Raw genomic sequence first — 21,511 nt, 5'->3', positions numbered from 1 at the left:
AAAGCACGTAAAAAATGCAAGTAGAAAAATAGGGACCACCTTCGGTGAGAAGGTAACAGCGTTCCATGCGCCTTTGGCGTTTAGTCATGCTGGCCAGATGATCACGGAGACGTCTTCAGACAGCGCTGGCTCTTTGGCTTTGAAACAGAGATGAGCACTGCCCCCTAGAGTCGGGAACGACTAGCACATATGTGCGAGGGGAACCTTTACCTTAAGGAAGGAAAAGGATGATAGCAACCCATTAATTATCACTTCATCAGCACTGCAGCAGGCAGTATGATCAATTCTATATCTTAATCAAACTGGTGGGCCACTATGCATTTTTGTTTATCTGTGTTTAGTTTCATATTTTACTTTTTTTTGCTTTTAAGGGCAAACAAATTAACATTAAGTGAATGTTAATTTAAACATTCACGTTTTCTTCTAGCGCTCTGATACCCATTTTGATTATGCTCTTTGCAATTAATTATCAAACTTCAATGGAGGGAAAATATCTGGAGACATTAGGAAATTCAAGGCTTCAGATTTCTTCTACACCACCATAAGGGGATGAAAAAATGGGGAAATGAAACAGTTTTGGGAAGATGAAAAGAAATGATCTTTTAATGAAGCATCCTGAGCAAACTTTGTTATTTTATAGCAAACTATAAGAAGTTTGTTATTTTATTCTAGCAGTTTTTCATGTGTGTCCTTTGACTTTACACATTCTGATGTTTGCTTTCCTGGAAGTTCCATTGAACCTCAACTTTCATGTTGGATTCTGCTGTCAGTTCTTAGAAACAAAAATATTTTTTTCTCTAGACGTAGATAAACTTTCTATACATAAATAAACTTTCCCTAGAGTGATCTGTCCTCAACTTAGCCTATTCAGACTTTCAGTTCTACATCCATTGCTTTGCAATTCATTCATTTTGCTGCTGGGTCTTTTCATAATCTGTCCAAAATAAGATTATTTGACTCTGGTTATCTGTTTCTCAAGTGAGAACTCTGGGTTGATTTGGAAAAACAGTTCAGTTACCTTTTGAAAAAGCACTTTTAAGACAACTATGACCTGGATGACTAAGAAACTCCACAGACATTGACCCATTTGGTTGTTTTCTGGGTTATCCTTGGCATTCTCAAATGTCTTTTCCAATACCAAAGTACAAAAGCATCAATATATTCCTAATCCTACTTCTGCAGAGTCCAACCTATGCTTCCATGGAGAGTCACCAGGAATATCTTATATGATTATTATTTTTGTAGGTGTACCTACAAAATCCTTGTATCTGAATAATTCCTAAGGACTTCATGGCTACTCTACAAGGGCTAATCTGTGGTGTATTTCTTTAGTGCTAGTAGCTTTACAGTTGATTGTTGATCTTAAATGCACAAGCTATCCACCACTTTAATATCCTCTTTGTCAATACTAAGGCTAGTTGTTGCACCCATTTTCAGTTCTTGGGTCTTCTTCATATTCAATTGCTTATGTCTTTCCGTTCACTTCCTTTTTCACTTTTTGCCTGGAGTATCATCAAAAACTGACCTGCCAATGGGTGACATGGAGCATGATCTCAAGAAAAAGGATGCAGACACAGTATTGAGCTTTCCATGCTTCTTATAGATGAGATGGTGTAGGGTTTCCTGCCTGGGCAGGGGGTTGGACTAGAAGGCCTCCAAGGTCCCTTCCAACTCTGTTGTTATATTATATTATATTATATTATATTATATTATATTATATTATATTATATTATATTATATTATATTATATTATATTATATTATATTATATTATATTATATTATATTATATTATATTATATTATATTATATTATATTATATTATATTATATTATATTATATTATATTATATTATATTATACATTAGCAACCATCTGGAAAGCTTTCATTTTAGCAGTGTCATAACACCATTAGCGTTCTGAAAGATCTTAAATAGACTGTGGAGTGGCATCCAACTTGAGAGGCCTATATCAAAATTTACATTTTGACTACCCATTGGGTTTTCTCAATCAAATGGCTTCCCATGCCTTCTTTTATGCAGTATGAAATGATGCCTTTGCGGTTGTCACTAAAACGATCACCCACCTCCGGCATCTGCTTGTTTGAGTTGAGAAGCTGGGGTGAGAAGTATGTGCTCTTGGCATACATTCCCGCTGCAGTTTGCTTATTTCTCCAAGGAACATCTCCCACTACAATGAGGCAGCATGGCACAACTAGGGCGGGTTAGGGAAACAAACCTATTGTTGTGGTCCGCCAGCAGCCTGCGGAGCTGGCAGCAAAATTGGACAGTGATGTGGCTGAGGAAGAACATGGGCCAGTCCTGGAGGCTGGGGAAGGCCTGGATGAGGACTCTGCGTTTGAGGCAGAGGTGGGGCCAGGGCGTGATGAGCAGACTCCGGAGCCTCCAGAGGCTGACAGTAGTGAGGCAAAGGAACAGGAGGAGCCTGTTCCTAATGCACGCATGAGAAGAGCTATCAGAAGGCAAGAGCAGCTAAAGCAAAGAGTAGGAGTAGGGCCAAGAGATGATTGGCCTCTCCCATAAGGCTTAGAAGACTAGCAATGGCGTTTGGGCTCTTTGCCGGAAAACAACGTTGATAGCCTTGCTCCTTGTCTTGCTGCATTTATTTCTTGTAGGGTTCTGCTTTTGAACTTTTGCCAAGAAAAGCCTTTGGCAGTTTGCCTAATTAGACCAAGGTTGGTGATAAGACGGAGGAATTATGTTATGAAGAATTTGCTTTGATTTAGTTGGGACTATGCTGAGAATGAGTTAATTCTCAGCTATTCTAATAAAGTCTGTTTGTTTTTGAACTGTTTGCATCTACTACTACCTACTTGGGCCTGGGTCACAACACCTCTCTAGAAAGTTGAATTTATTTTAACAGGGGGAAGACATAGCAATAGCAATAGCACGTAGACTTACATACCGCTTTACAGTGCTTTACAGCCCTCCCTAAGCGGTTTACAGAGTCAGCCTATGGCCCCCAACAATCTGGGTCCTCATTTTACCCTTCTAGGAAGAATGGAAGGCTGAGTTAACCTTGAGTCAGTCAGGATCGAACTCCTAGCAGTAAGCAGAGTTAGACTGCAGCAGCAATAGCACTTAGACTTACATACCGCTTTACAGTGCTTTACAGCCCTCTAAGCGGTTTACAGAGTCAGCCTATTGCCTCCCAACAATCTGGGTCCTCATTTTACTCACCTCGGAAGGATGGAAGGCTGAGTCAACCTTGAGCCTGATGAGATTCGATCTGCCAAATTGCAGGCAGCCGGCAGGCAGCAGAAGTAGCCTGCAGTACTGCATTCTAACCACTACACCACCGTGGCTCATAGGATTACCCTGGTAGGTTATTTTACTACAGTATTTATCTTTTTGGCATTCAAGTTCAATCTCGATCTTTCACTGTCTACCTTATCTTTTAGAGGAGTTGAGAGTAAACCAGAACTGCAAAGAGTCCTGGAACATCGCCGACGAAACCAGCTGTTGAAACAGAGGAAAGAAGAAGAAGAGGCAAAGAAATTAAAATCTCCATTTGAACAGGAGCTCTTGAAAAGGCAACAGAAGCTTGATGAGGTAGAAATAATTATGGATTCTACTAGGTAAAAACTCCTTTAAAAGACACAGAGATTTTTTCAATACCAGTAGTTCTTGACTTACAACCATTGGTTTAGTGACCGTTTCAACAGCACAGGGAAAAAAAGTGATTTATGGCCATTTTTCACATTTATGACTATTGCAACAACCCCATGGTCATGTGATCAAAATGTGGATGCTTGGCAACCAGTTCATATTTATGATAGTTGTAGTGTCCCAGGGTCATGAGATCATCCTTTGCGACCTTCTGACAAGCACCAGATTTAACCACGTTACTAACTTAACAACTGCGGTGATTCACTTAATAACTGCAGCAAGAAAGGTTGTAAAATGGGGCAAAGCTCACTTAACAACTATCTTGCTTAGCAACAGAAATTTTGGGTTCAATTGTGGTCCTAAGTGGAGAACTTCTTGTAGTGTAGAGAGCAAGGGAGTTGGCTTTGAAGCAAACAGTCAGAAACTCTTCTGTAAGCAAAAAGGACTAAAGTATTGTAGAAGACCTCCAAGGTCCCTTCCAGTCCATGATTCTATGTTTCTATTTCCCTGATGTATATTGATGATAAGCTGCCCCATCTTGGAAAGATTGAATGTGAGCTTGTTTTGCATCATCCAAATCCTCACAGCCTATAGGATTTTGGTTTAGCCAAAGTTTGGTGATAGCAATAGCAATAGCACTTAGACTTATATACTGCTTTACAGTGCTTTACAGCCCTCTCCAAGCGGTTTACAAAGTCAGCCTATGGCCCCCAATAATTTGGATCCTCATTTTACCCACCTGGGAAGGAAGGAAGGCTGAGTCAACCTTGAGCCTAGTGAGATTTGAACTGCCAAATTGCAGGCAGCCGGCAGTCAGCAGAAGTAGCCTGCAGTACTGCACTCTAACCACTGCGCTCATGATATAGCAATAGCACTTGGACATATACTGCCCGATAATGCTTTATTACACTCTCTGGGTGGTTTACAATGTCAGCATATTGCCCCCAACAATCTGGGTTCTCATTTTACCGACATCAGAATGATGGAAGGCTGTGAGTCAACCTCGAGCCCCATCAGGATCGAACTACAGACTGGGTAGAGTTTGCCTGCACTACAGTGAGTAGAATTAGTATTTTACTATATGCATATATATAACAGTATAATGACTGAATTTATGATATCTCTTCACAAGGCACTGAATGACCTGGTCTGATAATTTCAAATAGATGTTAAAATAACAGGCCAGAGAGCACCAAACCTGTGACATCCACACTGATATTGCTACAGTTTTGGGCATTGCACACCTGCCCCCCCCCCAGGATAGGAAGTAGGAATAGAACCACTGTAAAACATTACACAAACACCCAACTTCCAACATTGTAGGGGCCCAGAAGTATACAATATAAATGTAGCACTCTTAAAATTATAAACAGTTCACCATTGGTTTCTCCACAATTGGTTTTTGTAGATTTAACCGTCTTTATCCTCAAACTGCCAACAGACACAAAACTGACAATTTTGAGGGAGGATTCTCATTAATATGTTGATATTAGAACCTCCATTCAAGTCTGAAAGGAGAGAGAGAACCATATAAAATTTATCTGATCTCTCATGGAAAATTGTTAAAAGGAAGTGATGAAAAATATCTATTTAAAACAGACATTCGAAGAGCCCAATGACCTACAATTCCAATCTTTTCCATTTGATATACAGAGAGGCTTTGGGCATAAGGGACTTGTGTGAGTCTTCACTTCATTGCATTAGAAGGCAAAGCTTCAAAACAGACCAAAAAATAAAAGACTGTTCAGAACTTGGGAACTACAAAACCAAAGGGGTAATATGTCAGAATAAAGTTTCTCTTTCAATTGCCAAAAAGCATGAAATTAAGCTCCTAGGAGTTTCCACATACTAAATTCTTTGTCTGATGTTCTCTTTGGCCTTAAACAAACCAGGCTTCAAATTTCAGTTTCTTTTAATCAGCAAAAGTGACCGTTCTGGGGGATTGCATAACCCACAAGACCGTTAACAGGTCACAAAACAAAACAACTGTAACTCTGTCAGGTGCAGATGCCTCCATAACAGAGTTTTCTTCCCCCTGTCCTTATGTTCATTGTTTACAATAATTTGTAACATTTTTAAAACAAAATATTTAACAACGAGTTTAAATTTAAGTCAGTTAAAAGCTGATATCTGCCCAGGTAGGAGGATAGAGAGAGTCCATTTCAGTGGTGGGTTTCAAAAAATTTTACTACCGGTTTTGTGGGTGGGGTTTGGTGGGCATGCCATGCCTTGGTGGGCGTGGCTTGGTGGGCATGGCAGGGGAAGGATACTGTAAAATCCCCATTCCCTCCCCACTCCAGGGGAAGGATACTGCAAAATCCCCATTTCCTCCCGATCAGCTAGGACTTGGGAGGCAGAGAATAGATGGGGGCGGGGCCAGTCAGAATTTTTACTACCAATTCTCCGAACTACTCAAAATTTCCGCTACCAGTTCTCCAGAACCAGTCAGAACCTGCTGAAACCCACCTCTGGTCCATTTGGTAATTTGGTGGCTAAGACACCAGACTAGAAAGTTGGGGACCATGAGTTCTAGTCCCGCCTTAGCCATGGAAGCCAGCTGGGTGACTTAGAGACAGTCATTCTTTCTCAGCTCAATACTTCACATGTTGTTATTGTGGAAAATATAGGAAGAGGAAACTGTGCTGGATATTTCATGATCATGAGTTATTTATAAAAATAATAAAGGCAGGATACAAAGAGATGGGGGGGAGGGAGAAAGAGAGATGGAGAGATGATAATGAAAGAGAGAGAGAGAGAGATTTAGATTGATAAGATAGATAGATGATAGATAGATAGATAGATAGATAGATAGATAGATAGATAGATAGATAGATAGATAGATAGATAGATGAAAGATGGATAGATGATAGATAGGATGGATGGATGGATGGACGGATAGGATAGGATAGATTGATGATAGATAGAAATAGATATATTTAGAGAGAGAGAGATAATCTATCATCTTTATCTATCTATATATCTATCTCTTTCTCTCTCTACATACACACACATACACACACACACACACACACTTACAGATACAGATACAGATACAGATACAGATATAGATATAGATATAGATATAGATATAGATATAGATATAGATATAGATATAGATATGGAGTTCAAATCCGAGTAAAGGTATGGCTGGCTAATGAGAGCTAAATAGCTTGAAATAGATCTATACTAGTCTCCCATTATTTCTTTATCAGCAAAACACAAATTTGGTACTATACGTATATATAGTACAGAGAGAGGGAGGGAGGGAGAGAGAGAGAGAGAGATGATAGATTATAGATTATAGATTATATCTTTGACTAGGAGCTATAGATGAAATTGCTGAAAAAAGGGGGGGAAAGAAGCAACATTTTCTTATGCAGCACACCCAAGTTGAGTTAATTTAATACATGTGTGGAAGGAAAAGAGTTAAACACTAAGAAATAATTGATTTTTTATAAAGAAAGTTTTAAACATGTACACAAGTACCTGAGGATTGTTTATTGCTGAATCTTATTACTGAGCACAATTAGAGCCAAATTTTGATCTGTGACATCCATTTTTCAGCAGTTACTGCATCAAGAAAATAGAAGTGACCTTAAGATATCAATTGGACTGAAAATGAAAGCTGATGATTTGATAAGCTATTAGTTGCCTGATATCGGGCTAAGAATTCAAATAACCCTTTAGGTTCTAAACTGTGATTAACAAAAAACAAATGTTGGTTCGGTGGCTGGATGCAGATGGTGACACTTAAGGCCAGTTATTTACAGCCTCAACGAGTGACACATCACAGAGCCTATTAACTTCCCTTAAAAGTTTTGTCTGGTCTCCCATTTCCTATAACTAATAGACGTTGCAGGGATTATTTTAAAAGATTACCAAAAAAAAATCACCTATTTATTTCTTCTGCCTTTTTTTAATCAGCTGGAAAGGGAAGATGAAAAGCAAGAAGAGAGTGCACCAGAATTTATTAAAGTCAAAGAAAATCTGAGGAGAACATCTACGCTACCTGGGGCAGAGTAAAGCATCAGCTAAGACCAAAATAGATTAAGACCTTCTGCTTTGAATACCTACATGCTGACATTTTGGTAAACAATGGACGTTCAAAGTTTTGTCTCGGCGGCTACTTACTGTACATTAATGCTTGCTCCATTTTTTTAAAAAAATGGGGCATTTTCACATCTGGGAAAAGAAGAATATCCAAATAAGGTGGCTTTTCGTTCACAAGGGTCCTCAGATGAGAAAAAGACAGGGAAGGTAATACAGACTTCGCCTTCCTGTCAAGTACTGAGATAATACGGTGCCCTTTCCCATCACTAACTCTTGGCTAATCCTTTGAGATTCAGCAGGACAGGCGCATGTGTGGAATGGGAGATGTTGTGTGAAGAGAGATTGCTAAACATTTGGGATTCAGATGTTTATACAGCAGAGCAGTTCCGTTGCCGGTATTGAAATCTTCAGTTTAGCTCAATTAACGCTTGAGGGAGCAAGTTGGGAAACTAAAAAAGACGGCAGAAAGAGAAGTTATGATCAATAAGGAAAGTACTAGCTAAGATTTAGAGCACCTCAACCTAGGCTGGCACCTGAGGTGCTGTATCCCATCAACAATAACCAGTAAAAATATGTGTGTTTCTTCATTATTGGGATTTAGCAGACATGAAATGATGTTTGAGATTCTTGTCACAAATCAACATCCATGATAGTTGTATAGTCAAGTTTACTATGACAAATAGATTCTGAGGTATTTCCAAACAGATTGTCCAACCAGTCTTTCAGCATCTAGTTCTGGTGTCCAGAATGAGAAGCAGAAATAAGATAAGATACTTTATGGAAAGGATCTTTAAGAGCTGCAGAAAAAGTAGCAGGAGTTGGAGTCCTCTGAATGTGTAAAAAACCAACTATGAGAGCCACACAAAAAGCAGACATCTATGTGTATGTCTCAAAAAGACAAGTGACAAATCCACAAAAAAAGGATTTGCAAGGGAAACAGCAAAGAATTCTAAGGAGAAAGTCAAAGAACAATACCAGATGTAGGGTCTTCTGGATTTTGCACAAATATAACACATTAAACTAAGATTCTTTTTTAAAAAAATATATAATAAAATTGAAGGTTATTTATAGATTATAGCTACATGAAGTCTACACCTCCCAGATGCCCTTTCCTGTTTTTAAAATCCTGAATATCCTTATTATACAGATATTTACTATAATACGGACTGTTTTAGATGGATTTTAAAATATATAATAACAGGAAGGCAAAAAAGTGAGTTGCCAACCCCCCCTTCAGCTCTGCTTTCGGAGGTGGAGTCAAGAATAGGCCATATGTCTATCCAAAAAAGGAAGACCAACTCATGTTTGGTTTTCAGAAGGAGAGCTGTGTTTTTTACACCAAATACAAGAGACTTCTTAAAATTCTTTGTTATTCGTTTATTATTCATTTAGTCTTGAACCGAAGATAAACATAACCAAAAGCCACAATATTTTTTTTCTTAGTTTCACAATTTTAAGGTCAGATTAAGGTCAGCTTTCCTGGTAGGACGGACCCTCTGAGATGCAGAAGACTACCAGGGAAAGACCAGCCAAAATAATACATAACACATATTATCTATATGTATCATCTAGAACTCATATATGACTTGATTGTAACCACAGATTTTGGGATGGGGGGAAGCTTATTAATAAAAAGCAGTTGTATATTTTGTGGAGTCTATATTCTGTGAATTAAAGCAGGCAACAACCAAATAAACTTAATTTTACTGTTTAAAATTAATAAAGTTGATGGATTTGTGATTTTCTTTTTAAAAAGTTAGACCTTCAGAGGTATCAAGAGGAACACGTTTGTTTTCTTGTGCCTTCCACGTTGCTTTTGAAATGCATGGAGATGTGTTGGGACTGCAACATCGTGCCAAGAAATCTGAGAAGCTGATCGTGGTAGTATATAAAGATTGGAGCACCATTTATCAAATAGGATTATAGGGAGATGAGTGCCAGAGAGAAGAAAACAAGCAGAACATAACAACAAGAAGAAATTCTTGGATATTCAAGTTGCCACAGCAGAGCTGCCAGGCTTGAAGTCAGCTAAAACCAGGGGTGAAATCCTACCAGCTCAGACCGGTTTGGGAGAACCGCTAGGGATTATGAGCATCAGTTCATCGAATCGGTAGTAATTACCCTTCCTTGGCCCCACCCATGCCCGGCTGGTTGCCACTCACCTCTTCCGGCCACTCGATATTCCATAGAATTCAATGTTAAATGCAGCAGAGAGGTTGCTAACTTTTCTCCCTCTATTCAGAAGGGAGCTGCTACAGCCTGTCCCTTTAAGGTAGTCCCAGGAGGGAGGGGGCCAGGAGGGAACCATAAAGAGAGCAGCAGCCCTGTTGTGAATAGAGGGAGAAAAGTTAGCATTCTCTCTGCCACAGAGTTCAATGCTAAATGCAGCAGAGAGAATGCTAACTTTTCTCCCTCCATTCAGAACGGAGCTGCTGCAGCCTGTCCCTTTTAAGATAGTCCCCAGGAGGAAGGGGGATGGGGGGGAGCAGCTGGAATGGAGCCGTTTTTGCGAAAGGCAGGAAAATGGCGGAGGGGATTTTTCATTCATTCATTCTGTCATCCATTCCTCAATCTCAGCACAGACTGAGGTAGGCAGGAATATTCCCCTCCCCATTTTCCTGCCATTTGCGACAAGGAGTGGCTGGGAGGGGAGGAGCTGGTGAGGAGTCCCTCGATGTGAGTGATGTCGAATTGGCCACACCCATCCAGTCACATGACCTTCCCCCAACAAGCCACGCCCACAGGACCAGGAGGGGAAATTTTTTAATTTCACCCCTGGCTACATCACGTCTGCCCCTCACGGACGTGATGTGGCAGACTTAGGCAAGGATCTTGACTGGATACTGCAATGAAGCTGTTTAAAAGAACACACAGCACTATGTCAGAATGTTGCTGTGTTTTTCTCCTTCTTTTCTAGGACATTGCAGGTCTAGTGCCTCGTGCCCTTGAAACTCAGTGGTTGCATAACTATTCAACTGCATAACTATAACTGTCAAGCGTTCCCTGAGATTTGCTGGCTTTAGGTTTGCCCCTCTTACCTGACCCGAAGTTATTCTCTGTGTGTATAAAGTAGCCTTTACATTGAGCGGATGGGTTCATGCATGATTTTCTTACAGATATTCCTTTATGATAAGCCACAAATTAGCCAGGTTATTTGCTCAACAAACACTCCGCAAACACGATGGATAAATTTCTAGCTTGCTAGGCCTGTCGTATCTGGACTACTAAAAACAAGGACTTTAATAGACAATGAAAGCTGGTGTGTTTTTTTATATTTCTCTGCTACTGTCTCATGATCTTTTGGATTTTTGCAAAGATCTATGAATCACACTGAGCCATAATACAGCCTTTGATTTTTAGCATAGCACAATGTAGAGCAGGGGTCTCCAACCTTGGCAACTTTAAGACTTGTGGACTTCAACTCCCAGAGTTCCTCAGCCAGGAATTCTGGGAGTTAAAGTCCACAAGTCTTAAAGTTGCCAAGGTTGGAGACCCCTGATATAGAGAGTCAAGCATCCAAAACCGCATCCAGTGTAAAGGGGACAAAAGCACAATGCTCTTTAAATAACTGGAAGTAAGCACATTGAATTGGCTAGATCCCGTCTTGATGAATTCAGTATGCAAGCAGGAGTGCTTGGAAATATGATACAGATGCACCAACATTCCCGCTGTCGTGGGTAGTTTAGCATTTTGGAAATGTTTGGGGGAAGGAAGTAACATGAACTTTGCATTCTTCAGGGCAATGTTTCTCAACCTCAATGAACTTAAGATGTGTGATGACCCAGGCTGGGACATGAAAGCAACACAACCGGGAGGAAGCCTTGATTCCCCTTTATTGCTCCAACTTTCCCCCAAAAGTCCCACTGTTCATGCAAGTCCAGGAGCCAATCTCTAAACACAAACCTCCAATAGTTTCTGGCTGCTATTAGTCCAGAGGAGCAGCCACAGTTCAGAAAATTTGGTTCCAGAGAATCCTCGACACAGGAAGAGTTCCCTGGGACTGCAGCATAACCGAAAACAGAACTGGGTCGCTGCGAACTCGCATATAGCCAAGGAGGGCAAGGCACAGCAAGGTATCCAGATGTTGGTAACAGCATGTGAGACTGGGAAAAGGCAATGCTTGTTCCTGACAAACGCCCCTCCCAACGGCATCTCCTTAAATCTCATTCCCCAGGTGAGCCTTGTGAAGAGAGGCAGGGTGCCCTCCTCCTGAGTTGTCAGGCTGCCCTGCGCTGATCCTGCCTCCTCTCCATTCTCCGTGCTCGGGGATCGGGGGAAAGTAATTGCTCGTCGCCGGAGCTCCATCGCTCCTCTGCTCCACTGCCTGCCCTCTCCTCCTCCTTTGCTTGGTCATCCTGCGCCCTCTCTCCTTCACTGGTGATCCTTCCCAGCCTGAAGTATCTGGGATTGATTTGCCCTGCTCCTCTGGTAGTTCATTGGCCCTAGCTCTGTCTCCCAGGCTCTGACCTGACCATGACAAGAAGTATGGACTTCAATTCCCAGAATTCCTCAGCCAGCATGCTGACTTGGGAATTCTGGAAGTTGAAGTTCATACATCTTAAACTCACCAAAGTTGAGAGATGCTGTATTAGGGCATTGCTTCCAAAAAGGCTCATTGGCAGAGCAACCTCTTTTTATATATAAAAGTCAACTTGTCTTTGAGGTAAGGCATCTACAACCAAATTGCTTCTCTGACCAAGCCGCATCCCTGAACCTTCTATTCAGCTCATGTCTGTGTGGTCAAGGAGGATGTGTATGTTTGTGCCCGCAGAGTAGATAGAAGGCTGAGCTCAACATGAACTCCTTGGGCAAATTGATTCAGCCCCTTTATTTTCAGTTGGACCTGGGAGTTGGGAAATTATAAACTTTGAAGCAGTTTAACGCATGCATTTCATTCTCTCATAAACATACCATAAAAGCAAATTCTCATTAAATTTTCCTGCTGCAACTGAGGGCTCAGGGCAGTGGTGGGATTCAGCCAGTTCGCACCACTTCGGGAGAACCAGTTGTTAACTTTCTGAGCAGTTTGGCAAACTGGTTGTTGGAAGAAGTCATTAGGGCAGAGAACCGGTTGTTAAATTACTTGAATCCCACCACTGGCTCAGAGATATAGACATGAGGTTAGGATTGCCTGTGAACCATAGTTGCCTGGTCCTCCTTTGCTGGATGAGCTAGATTCACACATGACACTGATCCATATGATTTCCCTTGTTTATGCCTTAGTTTGTTGTGTGAACCTCTCCTATAATTTGTAAATCATGATTTCTAGCTTAGTGTTATATGTAGACCCAGCCAATGAGGCTTAGGCAATATACCACGATCGAAGTAAACCATGGAATAATGTCATATCTGAACCAAGCGAGGGTCTGACATGCCATCCAGTGTTTCCAAGTAGCTAAATAGAGAAATGGGTAACTTTTGTGCAGTGAAAGAATTAGTAACTACACATTCTTAAACATTAGAGCACATCCTTTTACCTAATAAGCAACTGATGTACATATCCCAACCTATCACTGGTTTCCTGATAAGATGTTTGTATTGTTTATATGAGTTTGCTTCCTTCATTCTACTTATATCTCACTAACATATCTTCACTATGACTTAGACTCATCGGTTTTGGAGAAAACAGCTGTGAATTTCTTATTTTTTTGTTCATAGTGGAGTTCATGCCTCTTTTTGTTGGTTTTGCCTTTTTCCTTGCAAAACGAAGTATCCCATCATTGCACAGCTCTTATCATTAGGACATATTTTCCTGATGCCCAAGTAAAATCAATTTCTCTCTAACATAAATCCACTACAGGTAGACTTTGACTTACAACTGTTCATTTAGTGATCATTCAAAGTTACAACAGCACTAAAAAAAAGTGACTTGTGACCGTTTTTCACACATGACCATTGCAGCATCCCCATGGTCACATGATCAAAATTCAGATGCCTGGCAAGTGGTTCATATTTATGACGGTTGGCATGTCCTCCTGGGGTCACGTGATCAGCTTTTGCGACCTGACAAGTAAAGTCAATGGGGAAGCCAGATTCACTTAACAACTGTGTTACTAACTTAACAAATGCAACGATTCACTTAACAACGGTGGCAAGAAAAGTTGTAAAATGGGGCACACTCACTTAACAAATGTTTCATTTAGCAACATAAATTTTGGGTTCAATTGTGGTTGTGACTCAAGGACTATCTGTTTCTTGTCTTCAGGAACACTTCTGAAAACTCCACCCTACCTTCTGCATAACAGCCATTCAGCTAGTCAAAGAAGACTGTTGTGTTTTTCTGCAGACTTTTCTAGGCTGAACATCTCCAAAGCCTCTAATAACTTTGTGTAAGTTTTTTTCCTTCTAAGTTTCGATCAGGCAATTGCAACACACCACAATCTGAATGTATAGCCACTTTGCTTTTGGAGTGCATTTAAATTTCTCTGCTAGTGTGTCTTTTAAGGTCTACAGTTTTTATTGGATTGTTCATGCTCAGAGAACCGCAAAGTCGTCAAGAGGACATGAATTGTATTCTTTTCATCACTGTCCTCCTTCCTACTGGATTCCCAGTGGATTGAGTGAGAAACATAAGAGACATCCAGGTTTTCTCCTATTGATCCCCACTGCACTTTCCTTTGTCTGTTGTTTCCCCAGGACTGCACTTTTGATTGTGAACCACCAGAGCTGAGATCTACCGTACTTCACTGTAAAAACTAAAACGATGGAACTGGATTTATACAAATAAATAGCAATAGCATTTAGTGCTTTACAGACCTCTCTAAGCGGTTTATAGAGTCAGCCTATTGCCCCCCAAAAATTGGTTTCTAATTTTACCAACCTCAGAAAGAGGGAAGGCTGAGTCAACTTTGAGCCTGGTGAGATTCGAATTGCCAAATTGCAGACAGCTGGCAGGCAGCAGAAGTAACCTGCAGTACTGCACTCTAACCACTGTGCCACCGCAGCTCATTGTATATTGTCATAAATAGACAATCAGGTTTGCTGTTTCACTACAAAGTTTTACTATTTCTTTTCACTGCAGACCAAACAAGGTTTTCTTTAGTTAAAGTACAGAGCATTCTGTAACTTTATCCTCAGTTTTGATCCTGAGAATATTTGACTTGGGCCTTTGGCTTATGACAATTAAGCACAGATCATCATTCTTGAAAACAAATTCTCCTCATTCAATAATGACAGGGAGCAAAACACAATTAAGAAGTTATCTGAATTTCCACATTAATTACAGTTGGAGAGTACAATCCTGTGCGATGTCAGGATTCCGACCAATGCCCTAATAAAATTAGGAGCCTCAAACTACAGTGCAAGAAAAAACCAGTTGTTTATTAGAAGCACCATGTCAGCACGACCTAGGTGAAGCCAGCTCTGACTTCACCCGTACGCTCCCATAGAGAGGGACTTCTCAGGGTGCCGTCCGCCAAACAATGTCGGCTGGCGGCCCCCAGGGGAAGGGCCTTCTCTGTGGGGGCTCCCACACTCTGGGACGAGCTTCCCCCGGGTTTACGCCAAATACCCGACCTTCGGACATTTCGTCGCGAACTCAAGACTCATCTTTTTATCCGCGCGGGGCTGGCTTAAAATGGGATTTTATTGTTTAAATTTATTAATTTTAAACGGGGTTTTTTAGTATGGTAAATTTTAATCATTGGGCTAATTTAAAATAAGTTTTTTAAATCGTATTTTAAATTTGTATATTGTATTGTTGGTTTTATTATGCCTGTACACCGCCCTGAGTCCTTCGGGAGAAGGGCGGTATAAAAATCAAATAAAATAAATAAAATAAATAAATAATACCTTGCCTCTGGCTCTGTTGCCCCCTCACCCAAAGGTGTGTCACCAGTCACATTCCTCAATGAAGCAATTTCACGGGTAGAAGTCACTCCCTCCAGCTGTTGCAGGTCTCCATGAAGATGGCCTTGACTTTGGCCAGCTAGGTGGTGTTTTGTTTTGACTGAAGTATGAATTCCTCGGTGCAGCTGTGAGGTGTGATTTCCCATCCCCCTGCCTATGGCAACTCGGGAGTAGGTCAGGAAAGCTTTGTGAGTTGACACGCACCATCTTTTCCACCTTATTTTTTTTCCTATGTGTTGGACTAGAACTCTCAGTGTCCAAGGCAACCACAGCTAACTTAGTTGGCATTAATGAGCAAGGGACAACCAAAAAAGGTGTTTATACTTTCTCTATACAGCAGACCCAATTACAGGGGGATAAAATATGAGATGCATCCTGGGTGGTTAAAAGGGAAAGATTATAAATTTATCCTACTTCAGAAATTTCATCAAAGTAGCGTAAAAATAGTGATAAGGAATTGTTTCTCTGAATAGGCAGAGTTTTGTTGTAAATGCTACCTGAATGCACTGTAGCTTCTTGTTGTTAAATATAACCTGAAAGCTGAATGGATCTTTTCCTGGTTCTACAGTAAATTATATAACATTTGGGAGAGGTGGTTTTGTCCTTTGCATTTCTGGGTCTTATGGAAGGTCTGTCTTCCCTTGGCACAAATTCTTCTTCCCCACATTCTACCAGACCCTGGGATCAAGCGGGCCATTCTGCTTCAAACATATCTTCATGAAAGAACAGAGAAAGCAACTAACAGTGAACATCTACAACTAAGTGTTTCTCAGGCTAGGTTTACACATAGCACTAAACAATGGTTCATGGTTGAATTTGCAGAAGAAACCACAATAGCTGGGACCATACAACTAAATGAAATGGCGTTGTCCATGCAATATACTAACCCAGATCGGTTTTGAAGACCCGGTGCTTTATTTCTACACTATTCTATACTTGATGATAAGTAACTAAGATTAAGGGTTCGAATCCCTAGTGTCAGGTAATGGAGTGAGCTCCCGTTACTTGTCCCAGTTTCTGCCAACCTAGCAGTTCGAAAGCACGTAAAAAATGCAAGTAGAAAAATAGGGACCACCTTTGGTGGGAAGGTAACAGCATTCCGTGCGCCTTTGGTGTTTAATCATGCCAGCCACATGACAACAGAGACATCTTCGGACAGCGCTGGCTTTTCGGCTTTGAAATGGAGATGAGCACCGCCCCCTAGAGTGGGGAACGACTAGCACATATGTGCGAGGGGAATCTTTTCCTTCAATATGTTTAATTAGTTAATGGGTCAATTATTTATGAGAATCTTCAAAATAGGTTACTTCTGTAACTAGGTTATACATGATGTCTTAATCAGCCACATGATGATTTAGTGGGATGTGTAACTCAGGTTTCAGAGCCCTGCAGTGTTATTAACCAACAGAAGAAGGCTTATTTAAAATAAAATGATTTCTCCACCTAGCACACCTTCTCCAGTTAGATGTCCTTCAGATAGGTTAATAGGTATCTGCAGAACATCTACACCCTACCCTGCTGTGCTGTTTCTTCATGGCAGGGGTTGTTCCTAGGAGAGAGGAGTGAAGCACACTGGAAGTATAACACTAAAGCTGAGCAAGAGAAACATAGTAAGCAATGGAAGGAATAAAGATTTTAACCAAACTATGCCAGCAGCTCTGGAAAATGACAAATGGCCAACATGTTGGAGGTGGGTCTACATGCCAATAGCAAAGAAAGGAGACTTAATGGACTGTGAAAAATATTGCAAAATATCTTTAATTTCATAGGCTAGCAAAATAATGCTTTAGGATTCTCCTTGAATCCAGGAAGTTACCTTCTAAAGAAGTTTGACTCTTAAATGCCATAGAATGCAAGAACTACCTTCTTCCAAGATTTTTTTTTACTTCCTAATATAGTATAGTGGTTCAGTAGAGGCTACATTGCAGCTACAGCACAATGGATCACATCCAGGTTGTTCAGCAAGTCACTGAAAGGCACATTGAGTACACCATGCCTCTGTGCATGGCTTTCATTGACTATGAAAAGGCATTTGACTCAGTATTCCAGCAAGCAATAATTAATGCATTGCTCAACAAAGGTGTAGACACTGCTTACATAAAATTTTTCCAATCAATATATGAAAAAATAATGGTGGCAATTTGCCTTAATGATCTTAAAGTGGAAATTAACATAGAATGAGGTGTACAACAAGGTGGTAAAATATCATTTATCCTTTTCTCAGCCTGCCTTGAAGAAGTATTTTGCAAACTAGACTGGGCAAAATATGAAATAAAAATCAATTGCACCAGTGGTGGGTTTCAAAAAATTTTACTACCGGTTCTGTGGGTGTGGCTTTGTGGGCATGGCTTTGTGGGCATGGCAGAGGAAGGATACTGTAAAATCTCCATTCCCTCCCCACTCCAGGGGAAGGATACTGTAAAATCTCCATTCCCACCCCCCTCCAGAGAAGGATACTGTAAAATCACCATTCCCACACCACTCCAGGGGAAGGATACTGTAAAATCCCCATTCCCTACCCACTCCAACGGAAGGATACTGTAAAATCTCCATTCCCTCCCCACTCCAGGGGAAGGATAGTGCAAAATTTCCATTTCCACCCCACTCCAGGTGAAGAATACTGTAAAATCTCCATTCCCACCCCCCTCCAGGGAAGGATACTGCAAAATCCCCATTTCCTCCCAATCAGCTGGGACTCAGGAGGCAGAGAATAGATGGGGGTGGGGCCAGTCAGAAATTTTACTACCGGTTCTCCGAACAACCCAAAATTTCCGCTACCGGTTCTCCAGAACTGGCCAGAACCTGCTGAAACCCACCTCTGAATTGCACCTATTTAAATCACTTAAGATTTGCAGATGATGTTGTTCTTGTCTCACAAGACCCAGAAGACACATACAAAGACACATACAAGAGCTGCACAAAGCAGGAGAACCATTTGGCTTAAAAATAAACCTGAAAAAGAGCCAGGTTATGGTTAATAAATTCACTAAAGAAAGAAAAATGATATCTGGAAAAGAATTAGACATAGCAGACCATATACCTTGGCCAATGGATCTCAATGGAAAGTGATTCAATAAAGGAAATTGAATGGCGTATTAAATGTGGTTGGCAGGCATTCGGCAAGATAAACATAATTTTCAAGAACAACCTTCCTCTATGCCTCAAGAGAAAAGTTTTTGATCAGTATGTCCTGCCTGCTCTAACATATGTAAATGTAAATGTAAATAATAAATAATAAAATATGCTGGTGAATCATGGACATTAACCTCACAATCCATACAAAAGCTAGCTACAAGTGGGACAAAGAGTCATGGAAAGATACATGCTCAGCATTATAAGACAAGATAGAAAGACCTGCACATGGATTGGAAAAGAAATGAAAGTTTACAATATTATCAAGAGAGTAAAAGAATTGAAATGGAAATGAGTTGGTCACATAGCAAGAAGAACTGATGGCGGGTGAACCAAGGCAGTCATAGAATGGATCCCACTTGATAAAAATCATCCACAAAAGAAACCTAAAACAAGATGGATTGACGACATCAGCAAATATTGTGGGCCCAATTGGCGAAAGAAAGCTCAGGACTGTATAGGTTGGAAACATGCAGAAAAGGCCTTCATCCTATAGTGCAGTGGTATCAACCTTTTTATACCTACTGCCCACTTTTGTATCTCTGTTAGTAGTAAAATTTTCTAACCACTCACCGATTCCACAGTAATGGTGATTTATAAAGTGTATCATCGTCTGCACATGCCTCTCGCGCATCGTGGATTGGGTTTGGCGGGGGGCGCCGGCTACCAGCTCTGCTTGTCTGTTACAGCTGGGTGGTATGGGGGGAGATGCACGAGCTATTCTGGGACAAGGCTCTTTTGTTTGCGGTCGCACTATAGCGCCATTTAGTTTCACTTATGTAACATGAACTAAACTTATGTGCGGGCAATACGAATAGTATATTTTCAGAAATTTTAATTTTCACAGGGAATTTTATGAAAACCTAATGAAAATGTTTTTAAATAATGCTATGAAATTTTTTTAAAAAGTCAATTAAATTTAAAAAAAAGGAAAGTGCTTCAGTATCGGACAAAACCCCTACCTCTTACCATGAAAGCTGGAATGCCCACTAGTGGGCAATAGGGACCAGGTTGACTACCACTGCTATAGTGGATAGACAGCGGCTAAAATGATGATAATGATGATGAGTTCAGTAGAGTGTATAAAAATCAAATTGATTATATTATTGTGAAAATGAACTGGGAAGAGCTCAATTATAGCACCACAGTCTTGGGTAGATGCTAACTATGGAACAGATCATGAACTGCTCACGTGCAAGCTCCAAATTAAGTTAAAGAAGAAGAAAGCCAACCAGTTTCTAAAGTATGATTTTGAGTGTACACCAACCATTTTCACAAAGAACATCAGGAATCACTTTTAAGCCCTGTACCTCACTGATAGAGAAACAGAAGAATTATGGAATTAATTTATAGACGTTGTTAAGGTTGAATGTGAAGAGAGATTGCCAAAAATGAAGAAAAAAAAGAAAGTAAACTGGATGTCAGGGGAAAAAAAACCTGTGGAGGGAACTAAAACCAAGAAAGACAAAAATCACAGAAAGGAACTTAGCACAGAATTTCAAAGAGCTGTAAGAAGAGACAAGAAGCAGTATTATAATAACATCTGCAAAGTCTTTGAAGATGGAAATAGACATGGAAAAACAAGGAAAGTCTTTCAAAAGATCACTGAACTCAGGAGGTTCCAACCTCAAACTGGCATGCTAAAGAATGCGAATTGACAGATAGTAAGTGATAAAAGGAGATCAAAGGAAGATGGAAGGCGTATTCTGAAAGACTATACAGTAGAGGTGCCAACATCCTAGATACTTCAGAAGATATTCCTTTAGAACCTGTATTACTAGAATATGAAGCTATATTAATATTCTGATCATTGCCAGGTTGGAAGTTTACAGGAACTGATGGAATATTTGCTGAAATATGGCAAGAAACAGAAGAATCACTCAAGGTTTTAACCAAGCTATGCCAGCAAATCTGGAGAATGACACAGTGGCCAACAGATTGGAAGAAGTCAATTTACACTCCTATACTAAAAAAAATGAGATTTAATAGAGCACACAGACTATAATACAATATCCTTAATTTCACATGCTAGCAAAGTAATGTTTAAGATCTCCCAATGCAGATTAGAGTCCTACATGGAAAAAGTAAATTCCTGACATTCAAATGAGTTTTAGAAAAGGCCAAGATATATGAGACATTATTGTGTTGGAAGAAATATCCATCTGGGTTAAGTTCCAAATGGGGAAAAAGACACTGGAAACATGGAGGCTGATTGGAAAGATGGTTTATTGAAGACCAGACCACATGGGTTTTAGATCTTGGGCAGCTGAACACATGAAGTTGAGAGGGGGTGGTATTTATACCCACTCTTGGGCCTTGCCCTTGAGCTTCCTGTTCCTGTGCAAGAAATGTGTTATATTGGTTGTCAGATTCCCAGGGGGTTATGCAAGGGTCATAGCTAACTTTTTAGATTGTCTGAATTAAGTTTGGTTGAACCTTGCTGGGTGATGTAATGTCCCCAGGTGATTTCACAATGCAGTGAGCCCTGCTGCTAGATGGGTAGAGGGCTAATCCTATTATGTCCTAAGGGTCATGTCTTAATCCCATCACCCTGGAGCTGAAGTTCTAATTTTTTTGTAGATAGGCTGGCCCAGTCTTAACATGCACCAAATATCTGATGGGGGCAGGGATCTGCAGGGAGATGCTCTTTGTCTTTAAAAACATGTTTCTTCTTTTCTCATCCAGGGAAATATAATATTCTGCCTTTTTAATATTTCCTAGAATATTTCATTCTTCTAGGAGAGGGGTGGGTGCTAACATTCTACAATTGATACCATATATTACTTAGAACATAAAAAGAAAGAAGAAATTGTGTTTCTTGGAGAAAATTTATGTGATCACTAGGAATCAAAAAT

At 40.4% G+C, this 21,511-nt stretch overlaps 1 protein-coding gene across 6 annotated transcripts in view; it reads left to right on the top strand.

Moving 5' to 3' along the window:
• The window catches only part of FAM107A (family with sequence similarity 107 member A), an 85,196-nt gene extending 75,837 nt beyond the window's left edge, over positions 1 to 9,359 (top strand). For all 6 annotated transcript variants that reach the window (XM_058167404.1, XM_058167407.1, XM_058167409.1 and 3 more), the window contains 2 exons: positions 3,419 to 3,569; positions 7,551 to 9,359. In XM_058167404.1, coding sequence (XP_058023387.1) covers positions 3,419 to 3,569; positions 7,551 to 7,649 — 250 coding nt within the window. In that variant the 3' untranslated portion in view covers positions 7,650 to 9,359. The remainder of the gene's footprint in view (positions 1 to 3,418; positions 3,570 to 7,550) is intronic.
• Positions 9,360 to 21,511: the final 12,152 nt, after the last annotated feature.

The sequence above is a fragment of the Ahaetulla prasina genome, chromosome 2 (assembly GCF_028640845.1).
Source record: "Ahaetulla prasina isolate Xishuangbanna chromosome 2, ASM2864084v1, whole genome shotgun sequence".
NCBI classification, from domain to species: Eukaryota; Metazoa; Chordata; class Lepidosauria; order Squamata; family Colubridae; genus Ahaetulla; species Ahaetulla prasina.
Note: the sequence above shows the minus strand (reverse complement) of the source record. Positions and strands in the feature narration are given on the sequence as shown.